This window comes from Chelonia mydas, chromosome 3 (assembly GCF_015237465.2).
Source record: "Chelonia mydas isolate rCheMyd1 chromosome 3, rCheMyd1.pri.v2, whole genome shotgun sequence".
Classification (NCBI taxonomy): domain Eukaryota; kingdom Metazoa; phylum Chordata; order Testudines; family Cheloniidae; genus Chelonia; species Chelonia mydas.
In genome coordinates, this window is record NC_057851.1 from 141,903,044 (window position 1) to 141,926,949 (window position 23,906).

At 41.1% G+C, this 23,906-nt stretch overlaps 1 protein-coding gene across 1 annotated transcript in view; it reads left to right on the plus strand.

The window, feature by feature from the left end:
- The window catches only part of BIRC6 (baculoviral IAP repeat containing 6), a 322,387-nt gene that overhangs the window by 186,667 nt on the left and 111,814 nt on the right, over positions 1–23,906 (plus strand). The window contains 5 exon segments of the mRNA XM_037895446.2: positions 868–999; positions 9,963–10,130; positions 12,928–13,101; positions 18,533–18,729; positions 23,465–23,765. Coding sequence (XP_037751374.1) covers positions 868–999; positions 9,963–10,130; positions 12,928–13,101; positions 18,533–18,729; positions 23,465–23,765 — 972 coding nt within the window.

Consider the following 23,906-nt stretch of genomic DNA (forward strand, 5'->3'; position numbering starts at 1 on the left):
TCTCTTTCAGTGCCTTAACTGTATATGATCTGGGTTGTGGTATAAAAGGGGTCCTTGCAGTAAGTGCGTGGCGATTCCTTGCTCACCTAGGTCCTAGGCCCATGTTTCCTTTGGCTAGTGGGAGATGAGGATGATCACATGTGGTCCCTTTTGATATTTTCTCGATCACCTTCCCAATCAGAAGAAGAGACAAGGAGTCTATTTGGCCATTTATGCACTATGACATCCGTTACCAATGTGAGATCATCCACTGCAACCAAGAGGAAAAATGACAACAATTGTTTAATTACTGCCATTAGTAGATTAATACGAATATCTAATGTTCTGCACCTAAAATAAGTGGTCTGATTTTTCAGAGGTTCTGGGTGCTAGCAGCTTCTGTTGCCTTCAGTGGAAACAATGAGTACTTAGCAGCTGAAGTGCACAACACGATATCCAAGTTCAAGTATTTTGTCTTAATCATCTAAGTCTACAGTTATCAACAATTAAACATAGTAATTTCTCTTTGTTTAATCTCCTCTTTTCTGTTGGTAGCAGTGATATTTTCTAACTCTGCTAATTATATCACCCGAATACAAACAACTAAATACTTGAACTTCTGCCTGGGTTTTCAAAGTATTGTTTCTTTAAATGGTCCAAGGAAATTAGTTGCAAGACATCTTGTCAGTACTCTGTCAATGCCTGGTCTTTTGTTATTAAAGAAGCTTAACATAATTATGGAAGTTAGAATGGAACTCCAAGCCAGCAAGGTAATTGAGTGAGACCAAATGAATATCTGGTGAGTGGGTGAGAAATTATAAAGTAATAATTAAATTAGCATGATATCTTAATACCTATAAAATATGTCCGTACTTTTTTCTCTTGCAGATACACCAAGTATTACAGCTAAACTAATTAATGAACAGAAAGAAGATAAAGAAAAAAAGAACTACGAAGAGAAAGAAAAAGTTAAAGCAGAAAATGGATTTCAGGACAATTACAGTGTTGTTGTTGCCTCTGGTATGTATGGTTTGGTTTTCTCCCCCCCTTTTCATGTATTTTGTAAAATCAATCCCTCTGAACATAAAATGAGAATAATTATGTCAGCTCATATAAACCCACCATTGTTATTACCAAAGGTGTACTACTGAAAATGTTTGACAATGATATTCCTTAATTAAGCTTACTGACCTTTAGCAACAAGGGATGGGTCCTGGTACAACTCCGACTGCTAATGAGTTATGCTGTGGTAAAGAGTCCTATTTGTAAAAGTACATGTTTCTCCCGCATGTGTCCAAAAACACATAGCTGTTGTATTTATAAAGATCACCTAAACCCAGATCCTTCATTTACACCATTTGCATGGTAAATACAAATGGTACTGTAGTGGCAAAAGGTGTCATGATGGAGATATGTATATATAAAACCAATACCCTTTATTCCACATGAAGATAGAGGATTTTTCCAAAATCCTAGACCTTTTGAAAACTCATTCATATCCTTCTAAAATCTGTCATGTAAGCTTATCTCTTGCAAAATTGGAATGGAGTGTACACTCTGTAGCTGGAACATGAGAAGTTGGCAGTGGTAGAGGGGATTTAAAGTTGAACAGGTGGCTGCAGGAGGTATTGCACTATCTTGCTCTGAAGTTCTGCTGTTTAAGAGCTGAGGACTGAACTTCTAAGGATCTCATGGAATTTTCTTAACACTTCAGCTGACCATCTTTTGAAGATGGCTGATCTACCATAGTTTCACCTGGGCATGAAAATGAGCTCAGGGAGGGACACTGGTTTCTTTTGATTTTTGAAACCAGTATTTCTCAAACTGTCTCCCCTATCAGGACTTCAAGATATAGATGAACCTCTTAAATTGTGTTTAAAATGCTGAACTGGGCCACTGTTTCACGACTCAAAATATGTTTATTGCAACTCAGCTGACTACAAAGTGCAACAGCTTCAGTGGGAGTGGTAGTGGGGATGGAGGAACAGATGGGTGTGACTAATACTTAGTGTTACTATATTTTCAAAATCAAAAACCCGGGCTTTCATATGTACCAGTGGACAAGAAAACTTGACAAGTTTTGGTCAACATTTAAAAAGATAAAATTATGAGAGAGGCAGCATAGCCAGCCAGGGCTGACCCTAAGCACATTTCTGATCTCACAAGCACCATGTCATATCTCCCGTCCCTTTTTTAAATAGACTTTAAAAGTCTGGTTCTTTATTGCATCATTTTACTTCATCCTTCCTATTAAGTGAAACCTTTTAAAAATTTTCTTTATCCCAGTTATGTGTTCTTCTCTCTTCCTTTTCACTATTCTGTATCTATCCCTTTGTCTTTCTCAATTTTTCTCTTAAATAGTAGTTACTATGTTATGGAATAATTGTACTCTCCTTCTTTTTCATCTTTCTTCTCCTGTGTTGGGTTATCTTCCTCTTCCCCAAATTTACAGTCTTTCTTCTCTCTTGTGTTCCCTGCTTCTAATTTCTGTACTTGTACCTATCTTCTTCTTTCGACGCATGCGCACACACACATTCATCTCCCCTCACAAAAATACACATATACCATCTCCTCATCCACAAAATCTTTCTCCCTTCTGACTCATCATCCAAAATCTCTCTCACACACTTGTCTTCCCATCAAAATCAATGAAATGTGCAAACACGTCATACATTCCAGTCATACTTGCAGTCTCTTCACAGTACTATTCTATATGGGACTTTTTGCTGATGTCTTCCAAAAAGTCAACTAGCACATGTTAAGTGTAGAAGGCTGAAATGTCATTGCCACAGTAATGTTGTCCAGGCTGCTAAGCTGTTACAGCTGCTCAGTGCTTCTGTTCTTGAGGCTCCAGTGTTATCAGCACTAGCAGATAACGCTGCTTGCTAATTCAGCAGACCTCAGTGTAACTCATAAGAAAGACCGCAGGCTCGGTTCGGTAACAAAGGCCATTGGCTAGGTTTATTGTCCTCAAGATGCAGTTGTAGCGTCCTGGCTCCGTGGTTACAGATACACTAACACGAGTGCCCAGTGCAGTGAATGGCTCAGTCAGCAGCGGGAGTATCTGCTGTCCCCTCAGCCACACAGTGGGTTAAGGGGACCTTGACATTTATAGACTGAGACAAACAATTTACATACCACCTTACATGTTTCATGACATCTGCTTGTTACCTCCCCTTGTACCTTGCTCCTGATCTCTCAGGCAAAACATCCCTATTCATCACTTCTGTCTGATTCCAGTCCATAAAGAATCTTGTCACGCAAATCAGACTGAGACCACAGACAGACATTGATCTGCTCATGTCTCATCTTCCTAGGTCATGTGGCGTCTTGTGCCTATATGACACCATTTGCAAGACTTCACCTTCATTGCTTACCACCAGTGTACTTGGCAAGCAAAGATAATATGGATAAATTAGTCTTGCTCCCTCCCAGAGAGTAGGAGAGCTTGGTGGGAGAGCAGAGAGTACAGTAACTCCTCGCTTAACATTGTAGTTATGTTCCTGAAAAATGCTACTTTAAACACAGCAATGATTGTGAAGCTTGGTTGAGGTGGTGGAGTCAAAGGGTGGAAGAGAGTGGGATATTTCCCAGGGAATGCCTTACCGCTAAGTGATGAACCAGCACTCGGCTGAGCCCTCAAGGGTTAACACGTTGTTAATGTAGCCTCACACTCTACAAGGCAGCAGGAATGGAGGGAGGAGACACAGCATGGCAGAGGGAGAGATGTGCATTGCCCCTTTAAGTAGCTGACCCCACTCTAACTACGCTGCCTTTTTAAGTAGATCAGCAAGTTGAGACAGCAGCTGCTGCCAGCAAACTCCCTCCGTCTTGAGTCCTGTCGTGTGTCCCCCTACTCTGGGAAGATGGGGTACAGGAGAAGAGGGAAGGGTGACACCCTGACATTAGCACCCCCCCCCCCCCCGCCCCCGGCGAGCAGGAGGCTCCCGGGAGCAGCTCCAAGGCAGAGGGCGGGAGCAGCTCCAAGGCAGTCAGGGGAGGGACAGCTGAACTGTCCGGCAGTTAATAGTCTGCTGGGCAGCTGCCACACAAGGAACTTAGGGGAGCTGTTGCAGGGCTGCCGGTCCACCCTGGTTCCTAGCTCCAATGGGCTGCTCTTCCTGCAAGCAGTGGACAAAGCAGGTGGCTGCCAAACGTTATAAGGGAGCATTGCGCAACTTTATACAAGCATGTTCTCTAATTGATCAGCGACGAAACAACATTAACCAGGACGATGTTAAGTGAGGAGTTACTGTATGTGTGTGGGGGTCCCCTTCACTCCTTCCCCACCCAAGAGAATTTTGTTCATGGATGCCTCCTTGCTAAGCTTGGACAACCATCTGAAAGAGGATACAGCTCAAGGGACATGGACTCCCCAAGAGTCCAGGATGCACATAAACCTCCTTGAATTACAAGCAGTCCACAAGGCCTGCAAGCAATTCCTACCATTTATACAATCCCAACACTAAAGTGATGATGGACAGCATATTGACAGTTTTCTACGTCAAGGATGGGGCGCAAGATCCATCCCTCTTTGCATAGAAGCTATCAATCTGTGGAACTGGTGTATTTGATGTCAGATTACTCTATCAGCAGTACACCTCCTGCAGATACACAATACACTAGCAGACAGCCTCAGCAGGTACTTCTCCAAGGACAACGAATGGGAATTTCACAATTCAGTGGTTCAGAGCAGGTTTTGTTGATGGGCTGGGGCGGGAGGGGAGAGGGTGAGTGAGTCTCCATCTGAGGCCCTGTTTGCGTCCCAAGAGCATGAAATAGATGAGGTGCAGTTCCAGGAGGGCTCAGGGTGAGGGCTCCAGAGGAGGTGCACTTTTTATCCATTGGTCAGGGCACTTAATGTACATCTTCCATTCCATTATCACCTCAGATTCTGGGGAAGTGGTGGTTCTCCTGGCTTCTTTCAGATGGACCAGGCAATTCTGGTGCCCATTATTCTTCAGATGTCAGCACTCCCATACATCAGTATATCGAGTCCTTCCCTAACCTATTGACCAAGGATGGGGCAAGATCAGGCATCCTAATCCAATTTCTCTTCATCTGACAGCCTAATATTTTGATGAGCATCGAACCTAGAAAGGACATGTTTGGAAGTGGTTCAAACCCTTAATAATAAGAGGAAAGAGTCTACTAGAAAGTGCTACATAACTAAGTGGAAAATATTTTGTCGGGTGTCAACATCATCTGATAACCCCAGATGGTTCTGATTTCCCCACTATGTTAGAGTATATTTCCTTGAAGACTTCAGGGCTTTCCCTTAGCTCCTTATGGTTACACTTAGCAACTGTCACAGACTGTCATTCTCCGATTTACAACCATTCCATCTTCATCCACCCTGTGACTGTAATAATTTCTGAAAGGTCTAATCAGAAACTTCCCTCCTGTGACAAAGTCTGCTCTACCATGGGGCCTCAGTCTGGTCCTCTCAGCATTAACAAAGTCTCCAAGCAGACCTCTGGCCTCATGCTGTTTAACTTACTATCGATGAAGGTTCCCTTTCTGGTTACCATCACCTCAGTTAGATAGGTAAGTGAGGTAGGGGCCCCCATGACTGATCCATCATACACTGTCTTCCATGAGGACAAAGTTTCTTTTAAGACTTCACCCCAAATTTACTCTAGAGTAATCTCAGATTTCCGTCTGAATCAAACAATTCGCATACCTGTCTTCTTCCCAAAACCACACGTCACCCATGAGGACAAGAGACTTCATCCTCTCAGTGTCTGTCGAGCTTTGGCATTTTACCTGCAAAGGACAAAATCTTTTAGGAAATCACTTAAACTTTTTTAAAATATCTGTTGCTGAATGAATGAGAGAGGAAGCTATCTCTTCCCAGAGATTTTTGAAGTGTATGACACACTGCATCCTGCTGTGTTAGGAGTTGGCATACTCCTTCACAAGGTGTGAGAGCCCACTCGACTGTGGCCAAGAATGCTTTAGTAGTCTCTCCTCAACATGTTGCTCATACTGAAATCTGAAAAGCAGCAAGATGGGGTTCGATCTATACCTTCACAAGACATTGCGCCCTAGTGCAAGATTCTGTAGCTGACGCATCTTTTCAGCACTGCAGTCTCCCAGTCATCAGTACCACAGAGGTCGTCACACCCGACTTTTCAATGAATACTGCTTGTCATCCACCCTCGGTGGAATACCCATAGGGACCATCTCTTGAAGAAAGAGAAGTTACTTAGCTTGTACATTAACTGGAGTTCTTGATGTGTGGTCCCTATATGTATTCCACTACCTGCCCTCCTTCCCCTCTGTTCCGGATCCTGATGTATGATTTACAGTAAAGAAGGAACTGGAGAGGCAGTCAATTCACATGATCCCTTATATGCTTGGTTCAGAGCATGAGGAGGAGAAGGGCACAGGCAAGGACCAACAAGCAAAAATCTTCCTCTCTGAGGCTCCTGGGGTGCATGTATACCCCATAATAAAATACAGATAGGGACTACAAATCTTGAAGAAAACTAGTTATTGTTCAGGATAAGTAACTTATTCTTACATGGACACACTATTTCTCAGACACTACAATAGATAGTTTTTTCCATACATTCGTAGATACACAAATGCACCTTTAAATACTGTGTACATGAAAAGTAATTTAAACTGCAGCTTGTTGTGTAAGTATATGCAAGGTCCTGTGTTCTTTACGGCAAGCTAGGCTGCAGTTCTGCTACAAAGTCCTCAGAATCTGTAGGACTCTGGTGGAAACTTGAAACTGTTGCAGCTTCAGATAACTGTTTAAAGAAAGGTTTTGTAGAATTAAGTAAACGTAAATAAATTCAATCAATAGAGTACCTCTGTTTCTCTGTTCATTATTTTATGTTCTTCCCACGTTTTGCTTCAATAAACCAGATGATGTGTACATTTCAGAATTTGCTACTACTAAATAGATCTATTCACACACTCAAGAAGATAATACTAAAGAGATTACACTCACTCCACTTCTTCGAAGCTGTCTCCACAACCTTGTGAAACTGGGTTCTTGTGTATACAGTGAATCCCATGTATAAAAATATTTTAGCAGCATGCAGATGGTCAATAATCTGTGCTATTTGCATCCAACATTAAGGGCAGGTTTTCCATCACAAAATTGGATTGAATAGTGTGTGTGCATCTTGTATACAAGTCCCAGCGTGGAGTTAAGATGCGGCTGGTGTTAGCATCCATGTCACCCTGCTGCACTGCTGAACCTCCTGCACTAACTGTTAAATTTCACAACTGGAGTGCTGTTAGAGTCGGTGATGATCATAGTTCTTGATGCCTTCCATATTTTGACAGGTTTCAGAGTAACAGCTGTGTTAGTCTATATTCGCAAAAAGAAAAGGAGTACTTGTGGCACCTTAGAGACTAACCAATTTATTTGAGCATAAGCTTTCGTGAGCTACAGCTCACTTCATCGGATGCATACTGTGGAAAATACAGAAGATGTTTGTTTTTATACACACAAATGATGAAAAAATGGGTGTTTATCACTACAAAAGGTTTTCTCTCCCCCCACCCCACTCTCATGCTGGTAATAGCTTATGTAAAGTGATCACTCTCCTTTGTGCTGGAAATGGCCCACCTTGATTATCATACACATCACCTTGATTATCATACACATTGTAAGGAGAGTGATCATTTTACATAAGCTATTACCAGCAGGAGAGTGGGGTGGGGGGAGAGGAAACCTTTTGTAGTGATAAACACCCATTTTTTCATGATTTGTGTGTATAAAAACAAACATCTTCTGTATTTTCCACAGTATGCATCCGATGAAGTGAGCTGTAGCTCATGAAAGCTTATGCTCAAATAAATTGGTTGGTCTCTAAGGTGCCACAAGTACTCCTTTTCTTTTTTCCATATTTTGATTTTTCGGAGAACTCTCAGGATTTCATGGCCACTGTGATAAACCATGGGACTGTTTTACATGACCGAATTCATAGTTGGACACATTCTTATCTAGTGTTTGGCTGGGATTGGCGTGGGGAATAGAAGGCTATTTTACGCATGTCATGGGCTAAAGATTGTCTGCTATGATTTGAGGTTTGGTCAAGGGACCTGTTTTGATGGTCTGCCCTCTGAGGTTCACAGAACCTGAGCATTTCCAGAGGGCTCCAAGAGAGACTATTGTTTCTCTGACAGACCACTGTAGTTGTAATGTGGATGGTAGGACTTGATAATCTCTTGCTACCAGTGAAGTGGCTCCAAAGTGTCTTGTTCTGTAGCTTTGTCCTCCTGGATCACCATGGTCTCCTGATAACCTATGACAACTGAAGTGGTAGGAAGACCACGTGCCAGTGACAGAAGCTGCATGCCGAATCGGATCATTTGTGTTAGGAATTTCTTGGAACCTTTTACAATGGCTGTGCAGAAAGCAAAAATTTTTGTCTAAATCTGTCAGCAGACTTTGTTAGCGTAGTGGACAGCCTGGTTAATCTGAGATGTCTTTATATGTTGTCTGATATTATTCCCTGCTATTGAGTAGAAGTTTCATATTCCTTGCTGATAAAATCAGGTAGTGTCACTAAACTGTCTCTGGATGCAGGGCAATATCAGAAGGGCACAAAAGCTGTGTGGTATTTGCTTGAATTCAGACGTTTGTCATTAACTGGGGTACTAAAGTTGTTAATACTGTGTGTCATAAACTGCGCTTTGGTCCCATGTCCTTCTTGACTGGTTTCCAGCGCTATTAAAAATGTGAAACAGGCACCCGTTTTGTATAATTTTAGAAATCAAAATAAATACTAAGTAAGATGTTATGTGATTGTCACTGTGAAAGAGAGGGAGCTACTGGCAGGCTGTTCTGTAAAGTGGGACCCTCAAGTTAGGAATTACTGATCCACCGTGTCAGCTGAAAGTGAAACTTCACAGGAGCCCATGTATCTATAAATCTTGCAGCTAGACTGCAGCACGGGTATACTGACTTCCCTTGAAATTCATTCTCTAGCCCTTAAACTTTAAGAAAAGTTTCCCTTCCAGCCCAACAGCAAGATATTTTGTAAGCTGCCTCACATTTTCCCCATTCACTTTTGATTTGACGTAACCTGAATATTTTTACAGCAGAGCATGCTGCTAGACCATTCTCTTTATTCAGGCTTTAAGGGTAGGAATGAAATGATAAGAGCTGGTGTTTGTCGGTGATGTTAGGATAATGCAATTTGGCTTCATATTTTAAATGGTGATTATATCTTCTGGTTTTTGGCTCAGGGGGATGGATAGCCTGGTAATTAAATCAAAGGTGCCTCAGAACTTTTATAGAATAGCAGCTCTAAATCCAAATACGTAAATCTCAAATACCTACACCTCTACCCCAATATAACGCGACCTGATATAACACGAATTCGGATATAAGGTGGTAAAGCAGCGCTCTGGGGGGTGGGACTGCATGCTTCGGCGGATCAGCGTGTCTGGCTCCGACACGCTGCTCTGAGCAGCGTGTTAAGGGTGCCAGGCCGGGGCCAAGGGGTTGGATAAGGGGCAGAGGGTCTCGGGGGTTGCGGGGGACAGTCAGGGAGCAGGGCGGGGTTGGATTGTTCAGAGGTTCCAGAGGCAGGGCGGTCAGGGGATGGGGAACGGGGGCGTTGGATAGGGAGTGGGAGTCCTGGGGGGCCTGTCAGGGAGCGGGGGTGTGGATAGGGGACAGGGGGTGGGGGGGGTTGGATGGGTCGGGAATTCTGAGGGATCAGTCAGGGGGCAGGAAGTGACTATTAATAATGGAAATGCTCGAGGCCAAAACAAGTTTGATATAACGTGGTTTCATCTATAACGCGGTAAGATTTTTTGGCTCCCGAGGGCCGCGTGATATTGGGGTAGAGGAGTATATGCAATTCTAGCATAACTTTTCTGCACAGAGGAAGTAAGCAATCATTCCCACTATTAGCACTGCTAGTAATGAGAATGTCCTTGCATTAAAGAGTTGATTGGAGAGGCTTTTGAAACCAAAATGACTTTGAACATTTCATTTCTTTTACTAGGTTTGAAATCTCAGTCAAAAAGAGCTGTTTCATCGACTCCTCCTCGTCCACCGTCAAGACGAGGCAGAATGATGGCAGATAAAGTAGGTAGCTCTTCCTCAGGAGGGGAATCTTCCAGCAAGACCATTAGCGTTCCAGTTTTTCATCTATACCATAAACTTCTACCAGGTAACTTCAAGAACTGTTTTTAAATTGTTGAAATAATTAACTTTCCTTTCAGTTAAAAAAGAAACAAAAAAAAAAAAACAAAAACCCATGATGTACACATGCAATATTAAATAGTAAGTATAATGCTGATGGATATCTGCATTCCTTTTTTCACCTCTATCTACTGCAGGGTTATAACCATTTTATCACTGATTAGCCTTTCAAATGAAAGTGAGACTCTATAGCAGCTCAGGTGTCTATGAAGCTTGGCTGTAAAGGCTGAGGTATGAACATGCTGGCTTCCATTGAAAATCATTCTCTAGCTCTTAAACTGGCAAATATAATTAAAAAAAGATTCCCCTGCAGCCCAGCAACAAGAGTTTTTGTAAGCTTCCTCACTGTTTTTGTCCTCTGAAGGATAAATTCAAGTGGATAGCAACTTTTAGGGCTTTAGAGAAGTTCATTTGCCAGTCTCTGTGTCCTTGAGTGAATGCCACAATATTTATGCTTCCTAAAATAGCATGTCTTAGCCAGATTTTCATATGAAAAATATGTAAAGCAGCCATGTGCTAGTCAATATTTTGAATGTTTGTAGCTGACTCTCAGACTGGTGGAGTGGTAAATTAAGATGACAGGTCACCTTATTGCAGAATGAAGGGTTCAGAGAAGAGTAATGAGAATCATTAGAGGTACAGAAAACTCTAATATGAAGAGAGATTGAAAAGAGATTATTTACCTTAGGTAAGGAGACAAGTAAGAGGGGCCGTGATAATATATAGAGTTATAAATGGTTTCGAGAAGAGCGTCTGTTCTCCCTATCTAAAACAAGAATGAGGGTGGTCGGGGGATGTTCACTTAAATTGAAAGGTGGCAAATTCACAACAGGTAAAATAAAATACTTTTTTACACAATTTGTAATTAGACTGGAACCTTGCATGGGATGTTGCTGAGGTCAAGATTCAAAGTGGGATTAGGTATTGAGGTCAAACAAGAATATCCAGAGTTACAGTCAATGCTAAAATATTTAGGCAAAGCGATCTGGATTGCTTGATAAACGGGGTTTATTCAAACATGCATGTTAATACAGCCAAATGCCAGGTCATCCCACTAGGAAAAAATGTGATACTGACAGGATTAGAGGTGTATTCTGGAAAGCACTGCCTTGAAAAGGACTTGGGGAACAGAGGGACAAGTGACTTGCTCAAGGCCACACACAGGAAGCCTGTGGCAAAGCAGGGATCCAGGTCTCCAAGTCCCAGGCTACCTCTTTAACCATTTGACCATGCTTCCTTATTTTTAAAACCCGAGAACTTTATTACCAGTAAACTGAATACATATTTTCATGCACAGACAGTCTGTCAGCCAGAAGTGGACTGTTGAGCAACTATACCCACAGCTGCTACTTGAGGCAGCTCACTGGCTAAATTTTTGGTACCCAGATGGCGACTTGTCTGTATGGTCAGAACCTGCCCTACAAGTCCAGGGCTTTGCCTCTGTCTCGCAGATGCAGCAAGCTTGGTTTTCTGTCACTTCATTTTGTAATGTATCTCTTGTCTAAGGGAGCAGAGACCTTTCATTTACTCTTTAAGGAGATGCATTGGGTCCCCTGGCAGCCTGTGGAGAAACAATTTAAGCCATTGAAAGAAAGCTTGCTTCTTAAGTGGAAGCAGCTTTGACACAAGACAACTACCTGCTTGAAAAAACGTGTAAGATATATGGGGCATGTAATCAAATACAGTGCTTCTTCTCTGTGAGATTCGTGGAGTAAATTTCTTAGTAACAATCAAAGCTATCAATTTGGTTACCTACCTCAGTCAATCTGGTTACACTCACCCCGGTGGTCCCATTAACAGTCTCCACTTATTATGTCTGCTCATGGGATTTTACATCTGGCAGGGGAAAGGAGTTCTCAGTTGCTCGGAGATTAGATGTTTATGCCTTGTACCTTTCTGCAACTTTAGCAATCAGCTTATAAATTACATAGTAATTCTACTTTAAGAGATCTTCAGACCCTCTTTCCACTGAAAAAGATCAACAGGACCATTCTTTTTTTATTCCTAAAACTGGAGATTATTGTGGGCTTATACTGGCTGCCTCCCAGTAAGAAAAGATGAGAGTGCAAACACTTACCTTAAATTATGTCAAATTCCTAAACACAAGGGGTCAAACTTTCTCTCTGAAGTGGCCTCTAAAAATTTTTGTTTCTGGCTAGAAAGACTAGACCAATCTCTGAACGAACAATTGCTCCTAAGAATCCTGTTGCTTTGCAGTTTTAGCCTGTATTATTCTGTTAAAATAATTCAGGACACAAGGTCTGGCATTATGTATGCTAAATTTCTTAAAGGACTCATTTTAAAATTTTAACCATCTAATTAATGGTAAATTCTCATAAAATTCATTCTTTATTCAGAACAAGTGCTGTAACTGGGGGAGGATATGCTGTTTTTCATACAGAATAAAGTGCAAAACTTAGTATTAATTATGGAACGTGAAGCGGTGATTCCATAATACATGGAGAGCATTGGGGCACTAATCTGTCCAGTGAGCTGTGTCTGTGAATGTGGGTATCCAGTAGTCTATTCCAGACTGATGGAATCTGTGCAATGACAGGATGAGTTTAAATTTACGGACTTCACTGTCAAATTTTACTGAAGTGGTCAGGAAGTAAAAGCTTGTTAGGACCCAAGGATGTTAAATTCTCCTTTGTAGCTGTGACATAAGTGAAGGAGCAAGATTATGGTGGTGTAATAAAGTAACCTAATCATAAATAATTTTCATAAATTTGTCTGGAAAATGATCTGGTTATATTATTGTGTAGGCCAGCCGTTGCCAGCTGAAATGACACTTGCCCAGCTTTTGACTCTACTATATGACCGTAAACTCCCTCAAGGCTACCGATCAATAGACTTGACAGTTAAGCTTGGCTCCAAAGTGATCTCAGACCCAAGCCTGTCAAAGACAGACTCCTTTAAACGTCTCCACACAGAAAAAGGTAAGTGTTTAACTTCTGTTGCTGTATTTTCAGCTTTTTATTTTTAGCAAGACATGCCTAACTTCAGGCTGTTTCACATTTCTCCCTTGCTGGTATTCCTAAATCATGCACCTTGAGAGAAGTGGTGAGATTTATAGTGCATAGGGTCTTTAATACTAAACATTTTGAAATTACTTCCAAAGATATATGGTATAAGATACAGAGAACAACAGAAATGAAATTAAAGCAACTCTACTACTAAATTTTGTACTTACTGAGTTTAGTTGAATCCTATACCTTCACTCCCTGCTGCCTTTTTGCCACATTTGACTTAGTCCTGAAACCCTCCCTTCTTTCTGTCTCCACTTATTTCTCCACATAGTATCTCACTGATTTTCTGTCAAGACAAAATTGACAAGTACATCATCACCTTCACTACAATTCCCTCTTCTGTCTCCCTGTCACAAAGGAAGTTTGTCTGCTCACCACCTCTAAACTCTCCACTTGTCCCAGTGGCTCCATCCCATCTCCTTTGCACCTATTCATCCCCTTCCTTACTCATCTCCTAAACCTCTCTCTCTTCCCTAGCTCTTTCCCATCACAATACAAGCTTTCTGTAGTCTCTCCCATCTAAAAACACCCACCCTTCACCTCACGTGCCTCTTCAACTACTGTCGCTTCTTCCTTTCATCTCTAAGCTTCTTTAATGTGCTGTCTGCAGTCGCTGTCTAGGAGTTTGTCTTCTCCAATTCCATCCTAGGCCCTCTCCAGTCCAGCTGCTGTCGCTTGCACTCCACTGACACTACTCTTGCCAAAGTTTCTATTGACCTCTTCCTAGCTAAAGTTCAGAACCAATACTTCATCCTCTTCTTCATTGACCTGTCAGCCACCTTTGACACCATCCATTATGCTGTTCCTGAAATCCTGTCCTCCTTTGTTTTTAATCCTTTGTTGGTTCCCCTACTATCTCTAACCACTCTTTTTGTGTGTCCTGAAGTAGATCCTCCTCATCCATCCTCCATTTTTCTGTAAGGGTTACTCGGGGTTCTCTCCTTGGTCCCCTTCTCCTCTCCCTCTACACCTCATCTCTGGGTAATCTGATCTTCAGACAAATTCAGCTACCATTTATTTCTATGCTGACAACTTTCAACTCTGCTTCTCTACTACCGACCTGTCTCGTTCTGCCCAAATGAAAATCTTGGTCAGCATCTCTGACATCTCCTTGTGGATGTCTAGCTTTCAGATGAATCTAAACATGACTAAAACTGACCCCTTAATCTCTTCCACCACAGGCTCTTCTTGCTATCTCCTTTCTAGATCACTGTGGACAACACCAACTTCTTGCCTGTTGCTCAGGTCTGTAATGTCCTGGGTGGCCAGGCTTGGGCATCATCTTCAACTAGGCCCTCTTTCTAGGTCCTTGCATCCAGGCTATGCTTAAATTTTGCTGATCCTTTCTGCATAATATCTGTAAGAGACTGCCTTTCCTCTGCACCCACACAGCTAAAACTCGTGTTCCAATTTCATCTCACATCTCAATTACTGCAACATCCCTCTCTCTGGCCTTGACAAATGCAGTCTTGCCCTGCTCATATCCATTCAGAATGCAGCTGCAGTGGTCGCTTTCCTAGCCCATCAGTTTGTCATAAGAACAACCATACTGAGTCAGACCAAAGGTTCATCTAGCCCAGTATCCTGTCTTCCAACGGTGGCCAATGCCAGATGCTTCAGAGGGAATGAACAGAGCAGGTAATCATCAAATGATCCATCTTCTGTCGCCTATTCCAAGCTTCTGGCAAGCAGAGGCTAGGGACACCATCTCTACCCATCCTGGCTAATAGCCATTGGTAGATATATTCTCCATTAATTTATCTAGTTCTTTTTTGAACCCTGTTATTGTATTGGCCTTCACAACATCCTCTGGCAAAGAGTTCCACAGGTTGACTCTGCGTTGTGTGAAGAAATACTTCCTTTTGTTTGTTTTAAACCTGCTGCCTATTAATTTCATGTGGTGACTCCTAGTTCTTGTGTTGTTAGAAGGACTAACACTTCCTTATTTACTTTCTCCACACCAGTCATGATTTTATAAAGCTTTATCATATCCCCCCTTTGTCATCTCTTTTCCAAGCTGCAAAGTCCCAGTCTTATTAATCTCTCCTCATATGGAAGCTGTTCCATATCCCTAATAATTTTTTAATCCTTTCTCTCAACCTTTTCCAATTCCAGTGTATCTTTTTTGAGGTGGGATGACCATATCTGTACGCAGTATTCAAGATGTAGGCATACCATGGATTTATATAGAGGCAATATGATACTTTCTGTCTTCTTATCAATCCCTTTCTTAATGATTCCCAACATTCCGTTAGCTTTTTTGACTGCTGCTGCACATTGAGTGGATGTTTTCAGAGAACTAGCCACAATGACTCCAAGATGTCTTTCTTGAGAGGTAACAGCAAATTTTGACCAGATCATTTTATATGTATAGTTAAGATTGTTTTCCAATGTGCCTTACTTCGCATTTATTAACATTGAATTTCATCTGCCATTTCATTGCCCAGTCTCCCAGTTTTGTGAGATCCCTTTTGTAACTCTTCGCAGTCTGCCTGGGACTTAACTATCTTGATTAGTTTTGTATCATCTGCAAATTTTGCCACCTCCTTGTTTACCCCTTTTTCCAGATCATTTATGAATATGTTGAATAGTACGGGTCCCAGTACAGACCATTCTGAAAACTGACCATTTATTCCTACCCTTTGTTTCCTATCTTTTAACCAGTCACCAGAATCTTCCCTCTTATCCCATGACAGCTTACTTTGCTTAAGAGCCTTTGGTGAGGGACCTTGTCAAAGGCTTTCTGAAAATCTAAATACACTATATCCACTGGATCACCCTTGTCCATACGCTTGTTGACCTTCTCAAAGAATTCTAGTAGATTGGTGACGCGTGATTTTTCTTTTACTAAAACCATGTTGATTCTTTCCCAACAAATCATATTCATCTATCTGTCTGACAGTTCTGTTCTTTACTGTAGTTTCAACCAGTGTTCTCGGTACTGAAGTTGGGCTTATCGGCCTGTAATTGCTGGGATTGCCTCTGGATCCTTTTTTAAAAATTGGCGTCATGTTAGCTATCCTCCAGTTATCTGGGAGAGAAGCTGATTTAAAGGATAGGTTACATACCACAGTTAGTCCTGCAATTTCACATTTGAGTTTCTTCAAAACTCTTGGGTGAATACCATCTGGTCCTGGTGAATTTTTACTGTTTAGTTTATAAATTTGTTCCAAAACCACCTCTAATGACACCTTAATCTGGGACAGTTTCTCAGATTTGTTACCTAAAGAGTATGGGAATCTCCCTCTCATCCTTAGCTGTGAAGACCGATGCAAAAAATTGATTTAGTTTCTCCGTAATGGCCTTATCGTCCTTGAGTGCTCCTTTAGCATCTCTATGGTCCAGAGGCCCCAGTGGTTGTTTAGCGAGCTTTCTGTTTCCGATGTACTTAAAAATTTTTTTTTGTTATTTTTGTCCATGTCATCCCTCTCTTTGCAGCTCTCTACTGGCTACCCTTTCCTATCACATCAAATGTAAGTGGTGTGTTTTCAAGACATTTCACAGCCTATCCCTTCCTTACCTGTCATTTCTTTTTCACTGTCGAGATATCAGCTCTCACCATTGATTGGCCAACAATTCATACCTCCATCACCCTCATGTTAAATTTTCAAGCAAACACCTTCATGATTTCTCCCATGCTGCTCCTCATGCTTGGAGGGGTCTACTGTGGAACTGGGTAAACATACTGATCTAAGGGCTTGTCTGTGTGAGAACTATGCATAGGTTTAACCTAAGGAATGAATTTAAGAAGATTTTGTTTAAATCATGTCCATACAAGGTTTTATACTTATTTTGCTTAAGGCCTTGTCTGTATGGAGACTTAGTGCATGGCATGCTGGGGTGTGAATGTACAGTGCACTAATTCTCCATGTAGATAAGCCCAAAGAGTGGCTTCTATCTGTTTAGTTTAACTTGTTCATAATGTACTTAAGCTAAATGAAAAAAGCCACTCTTAAAATAGGAGTCCATGCAGAGTTTTGCAATGGTTTTAGTAAATTGGCTTAAATTTGCACCTGAGGTCAAACCAAGAAAGACTTTGTCTTGTAAACAAAGCCTAAGGATTATAGAAATCCAACTATTTTGCAGTTCTGGTAACCTGTGCACCGTCACCTATAATTGTGATACTACAGGCCATCCACAGAGTTGTTATTGGTTGAATTTGCCCTCATTTCCTAACACATGGTTAGCCTTATGATTATTTTGGGGTGCAAAATGCACTCATTACTAATAGGTTTGACCTTTGGTGACTACCTAGAGATCAATTATGATGACGATTGGTGAGACAGACACACAAAGGCTTTGAGTTTTATTAGTAACATCGTCAGGATAAGAAAAATCACAGAACAAAATAAAGATAACAGTAGAATCAACATGACACATACTCACGAATCCATGGGGTGGCGAGATGAGTGTTGTTTAGGTTGCCACGGTCCTGCCATCTTGAGTGGCAGGGTTGATTCCTTTCTGTGCAACTATTTCTTACACCTATTTATCTTCAAGATCATATTTTATTAAGTCTTGGCCTCTTGTCCATATTTGTCATTCCTGCTATCCATTTTTGGGGTTCTGACTATTGTAAGCATTTATGCAGATAGTTGGTTCTCTCTCTCTATATAATGTGGTTAAGAATGTCTAGCTAAATAAAGACTTTGAAATCTAACGGTCTATCAGAAGATACTGCTAAATCTTCTGACTTTGCTAACTTACAGCAGGTCTTATGCTAATTATTATTATGACTAGGCCTCAAGCTAAGTATTATGCCTCAAGCTCACTGAATAGCCTATTGTAAAATAATTGTTTCTTGCCTTACTGCTATTTGCGTTATAGCTGTAGTTTCATTTACACTAATTTAGCAAGCATCTTAATTCTTTCTAAGATATAAATGATTTTTTACCTGATTACTTGAGCTCAGGTCATAGGTCCAAGATTAATTCTGAAATTTTTGAAGTTTGCATTTTGGAGCAGCACCACCAAGATCATCATCTGACTGGAATATCATAATGCTTACTAAACGAGCTAAATTTCTTTTTCCTTAGGTTCATATCTTATGAGTCCACATCATTTTTGCTAGCAGTCATATAACCTGATTTGACTTGGCAATATATTGTTTTGGTTTTACCAAAAGAAAAGTTAGATTTCCTGTTGCTATTCTTGTACTGACATGTTTAACCCCCTTAAAGACTTCAATATTTGCTGAAGAAATAAGTATAATAGTTGAAGTGCTTAAATGTTCTTATTTTCTGAGTGGAGGAGAAAAAGTAAACATTCTCATGTTTTAAGATACCACTTCATTTAATGGTTTGGGTCTTCCTTTCTTTTTCTGTTTTTTTTTTTTAAATAGAACACGCAGACTTACTGGGGTCCTGTCCTGAAGAGGAAGCAGTCACTCCAGGCGAAGAGTGTATGGATGCAGTGCTAGATGAATCTTTTCTTGAAACATGTCCCATTCAGTCTCCATTACAAGTGTTTGCAGGAATGGGTGGGTTGGCCCTCATTGCAGAAAGACTTCCTATGCTTTATCCAGATGTAATTCAACAAGTAAGTCAAACAGTTTGATTGTCTAGAAGTATGTACTAGCTTTTTTCTTACTATAGTCATTTCCAAATATTTTCTGTATGGTTTGTTTTCTAAGAGTTAAAAATCATCCTATGAATTATACCTTGCATTTGATTGATAAAATGTTGACACATTTTCTCCAGCTTTGCTAATTAAATATCCTCATTAAAATCTACTCCCTTTGAAGTTAGGAATTTTTTCCTGAGTGAGAAATTCTGAATAGGACATACAATGGTAGATTACTCATTGGGGATCCAAATGCAGTTTGTGTGATGCAGAGTTCTCCTTGCTAGTGGATGAGGGAAAATTGGTGGCAAAGGTCTCATTACAAGCTGCTGTGGATGTAGCTGACTCAACTGCCAGGTCCATAGGTTCGGCAGTGGCTATGTGTAGGAGTTCCTGGTTGCAGTGTTCTGGGCTTCTGCATGAGGTCCAACCGACTGTACAAGTCCTGCCCTTTGGGGATCCTTGGTCTTTTCAGAGCAGACAGACACGAAGCTCCATGGGCTAAAGGAGTCATGGGTGACCCTAAAGTCCCTTGGGATGTACACCCCAGCCTCTTCCAGGAAGTTCTGTAGGCCTCAGCAACCCCTCCGGTACTGTGCCTCAGCTAGCAGTCAGAGCCTGCAGAGCAAAAAGGTACAGGGGTTATAGGCATAGACCACTTCCCCCTTCTGTCTCTGCATCAAAGCCTACCCAACCTAGACATCCAGGTGGTTCTAAGCAGGCATTCTGATGGGATGCTCGAGGACACTGTACCAGTTGCCATGATGCCATACCCTGTTTTTCCTTTGTTTGCAAACCACCTTTCCCACTTCCTCAGTGCTTGGTCCTGTATCACCGGGGACCATTGGGTGTTGAGCACTGTAGAAGTGTAATCTTTTAGTAAACAAAAAATATAAGCATTCATGTTAACTCATGAAAATTTTGTTTTTAATCTGTAGCTTTTACAGAATATACAGTGTGGCTACACTAATACTGCTTATAGGAACCTTTAACTTTTGCATTATTTCTAATAGTTAACTCTGCTGTCTTAACATTGTTTTTTGTTTGGTTGACTTGTTTGTTGCAGGATTTCTTTTGGGGGAGAAAGCGGGAAGCGTGTTTGGGTAGATGCATGTGTGTGTGTAGGAAGTTGTCATTTTTGCTACAAGCTTTCTAGCATTTTCCTAAAGATGGTTGAACTCTGGATTCACCCAGTCTTATGCTCAAATAAATTGGTTAGTCTCTAAGGTGCCACAAGTACTCCTTTTCTTTTTCCAGTCTTTCTGGAAGTTTATTCTGTAGCTGGATCCCCTTGACTGATAATGCATTGTTCTCAGCTCTCTCATGCTTGGTCCTGGGCTCTGTGATTTGCATTGTCTTAGAGGAGTGAAGCTGTCTCAATAGTTCATAGATCAAAATTCACTATTTAATATATCTGGGACTTGATCTCTTAACTAATGACTGACACACTGGAGAAAGGAAATTTTTCCTAAATATCGAAGAAACATACACCCCAATGTTTAAGGAGCAAGAGCTTATAATAAATGTGCTCTAACACCTTTAACAGTTTTTCCAGCAAAGCCAAAGAAAACACACACTTGATATTCCTTATTTCAAAAGTTTAAAAAAATGCCAAAATAAAAACGTACAAGCTGCCTTCAGTCATTTAAAAAAAGCACAACCCCATTTTAAAAAAATCCTCTGACAGTCCCCTTTAAATCATACTGAAGAAGTAATATAAAATATTTGCTGTTTTGTTACTCATGAATAAGGTGAACATCTCTTTGGGAGAATTTTTGTGTACTTCACACTTCAACAGTCATGAGCAATCATTGGTGTGACATTCTAAAAGGAATATCAGAATATTTTTAATGTTCATTGCCTTCAATCAAGAAATGGAAGAAAGTGTTTGACGGCAGAAAATGGAATCTTCATAAACCATAATGGAAAAGAAAAGTCTTACCCATAGACATCAGTAGTAAAGGTGAAATTAATAGAGAGAGGAATGCTCATAGGCTCAAAGATTTTAATAGGGAAAAAGTACGTAACGCGTTTTCATAAGAAGTCACGTTATCCTCTGGACCACCTTAGTTTGTCTAACTTAGTTTTATTAAAAGTTCCTGAAAGAGTTACTATTTCCCTCAAACTGTGATAAAGAACGATTCTCTGTAAAGCAGCTGACAGTGGGTCATTTTACCTCTACAGCAAGGCATGAGTTTCACAGAATCCATAGAGAAGAGGTAATGTAGTAATTTGTAGGAGCATGGGACATGCTAGCTTAGTTTTTTTTTCTGATTAGGTCTCCAACCTAAATGGTATTAGAAATGCCTAATCAGACCAAAGGAGAGTGAAAGGAAAACTGTTCAGTGCCTTTCTGAGGGATGAGAGGGTTAAACTTGAAACCTTACAAATTTCCTCTGATGTAAGAAAATTATGTAAAACCTATGCAAGTAATCTCTTCAGTTTCTTTGTAGTATATTGTACTACATATATTGCCCATGGCCAGTACTACATCAGGCTATAATCTCCTCAGATTTCATAATTTAAGCAGGGTAAGACCTTGTCGTTGCTCAGATGGGAATCCTCCAAGGAGAAAGTAGGTAGCTACTCTGGTATCTGAGATTCTGATTCAGTAAGTAGTACTCTTCCTTCCAAATAGCTGTACTTCAGAATTTCAATAAGAAGATATTGTAAGCTACAGCAAGAAGCTTTTACATCCACAGTAGTTACAGCAGGCATGAATCTGGGCCCGTATGTCTAAAACTAGAATTTAAATAGTTGCTGGTATAACAGAAGGGCCCAATCCTGCCACCACTGAAGTCAGTGGAACTTTTGCCATTGACTACAATGGGTGCAGGATTGAAACTAGTGATTTGTGCTGTATATGCATATATGTGCTTGTATAGATCTTCTGGCTTATGAATGTTTTGGCAGTACGCTGCTGAGCCTCGTGCTTATTGGAGGCCCACCATCCCTATGAGTCTTAGGTTAATTAAGGCTATTCTGACTACCCTGCCTTTCCCCCTATGATCCTAAATAAGACTTTAATCACTGAAGAGCCTCTTTTGACTCCCTTAGGGCCGAGAGGAGCCTTCTAAAGATGTGGAAGGATTCCTGGGGAGCCTATTAGACTTTCAGACTTCAGGAAGTTGATGCAGAAGCAGAGTCTTGTTTTCTAGGCTCTATAGGCAAAGAATCATGATTCTGCAGACCTATAGAGATTTCAGAAGTGGAACTCCATTTTTACAAACCTGAGACATCTGAAGCATCAGGTTACACAGGATGGTGGTTGAGAACTGTGGTTATCAGGCAATTTTTCAGCCAGTTTACCAAGGAGGCAGTCCTTTTGTTGCAGCCTTCTGTTGTCTGCTGAATCAGGTCTCTCCATTTGTAGACTCTCAGGTTTCACAGGAACAGGAAAAATTTGGAACCATTAAAAACAAATATACAAACAAACTCCTCCCCCACCACAAAAAAACACAAACTCTAAGCAACTTTCCAAACAAATTTTTAAGTAAAGTTACAGTTGCAGGCAAAAATTAGGGGTTTGAGCATGAGTTACCTTTTAAGAATGTTAGTGTTTTTTAAAAAAAAAGTTGAAACCCATGAAATGCAGAGTTAAGGCTGTGCTTAAATAGGGCACTGAAACTGTGTTAACTCTACCCCTAAAAAGGTGGCACCTTCCCGTCTTTGCAAGTAGAGGAATGGAAATGTGCACCTCACATTTCTTTTATATTTTTGTTCATACAAACAGACTTCCAAATGAAGTGTGTTGCTTTGTCTTCATGTGAACGTTTTCTCTTTTCATGTAATTAGTGCTCTAGAAAATTTAAGTTTATACATGGAAACATGCTAGCTCTATCCTAATGATGCTTTGAAATATGTTTGCTACGGCTTCCCAAGGCCTGATTCTGCAAAGTGCTGGCATCCCTTTTTAGGTATTGGGTGCTTTCAGCACTTTGCAGAGCCTTTTTGATGGTGGAGAATGATTGCTTTTAGTATCCTACTGCCTAATTTATAAATTTCTCTTGGCTACTGTGTGTGGCCATAAAACGACCTAACCTCTCACTACCATTGAGACATTCTGCTTTGTGTTAACATTCATTTATTGCCACCTGTAATATCAGTTGGCTCAGCTGCTCGTGATCTGGTCTTAGTACAAGGAAGGAAATGGGGGGACAATTCCACATTGTGCTGGGGTTGTCTTGTTTTAAGAGTTAAAATAAAACCAGTTCATTTCCTTTTTTGAACTGGTGTGTGAACAGCTTCTCTCTAATAAATAATAATAAATGAGTTTTTTTGTCGTGTTTCATCTTCATGCCGCAGGTGATCTACGCATCGGCGGCCAGAGCCCCAGGCCCTTTTAAATCGCTGGCCCCGGGGTAGCTGCTCCTTTTGCCCTCCCCCCTCAATCGGTGGCTGGGGTGGGTCAGGAGCAAAAGGGGCAACAACATTAAAGCGCTGTCATGGCAGCACTTTAACCAGGGTCCTTTGCCACAGTAGGGCAGGGCCGCCAACAGGGGGGCGCAAAAGGGGCAGTGACGTTAAAGCTCTGCTGTGTCAGCGCTTTAAAGTCAGCTGGATATGGGCCGGTACTGGCAGCCACTTTTTACCGGTATGCCGTACCGGCTTATTTTCACCCCTGACTGGAATGAAATTGTGTGCTGCAAGAATTGACTCTAAATGATGACTACTTCCAAGGATTGTGTTAACTTTTTTGTTGTTTTTGAAGGTGAGTGCTCCAGTAGTTACATCCACTACACAAGAGAAGCAGAAGGACAGTGATCAGTTTGAATGGGTTACCATTGAGCAATCAGGAGAACTAGTTTACGAAGCCCCAGAAACAATTGCTGCAGAGCCTCCACCAATCAAATCAGCAGTGCAAACTATGTCTCCCATACCAGCTCATTCTTTGGCTGCCTTTGGATTATTTCTTCGTCTCCCTGGCTATGCAGAGGTGCTGTTAAAAGAGAGGAAACATGCCCAGTGTCTGCTTAGATTGGTGTTGGGGGTTACAGATGATGGCGAAGGAAGTATGTACTGTAACTACTACATTTATTCGTAAAACACTGCTAAATTGTTCTAACTTACATTTAAGTGTATTTACAATGTGATGCTTTAGAACAGGGGTGGGCAAACTTTTTGGCCCGAGGGCCACTTCTGGGTATGGAAAT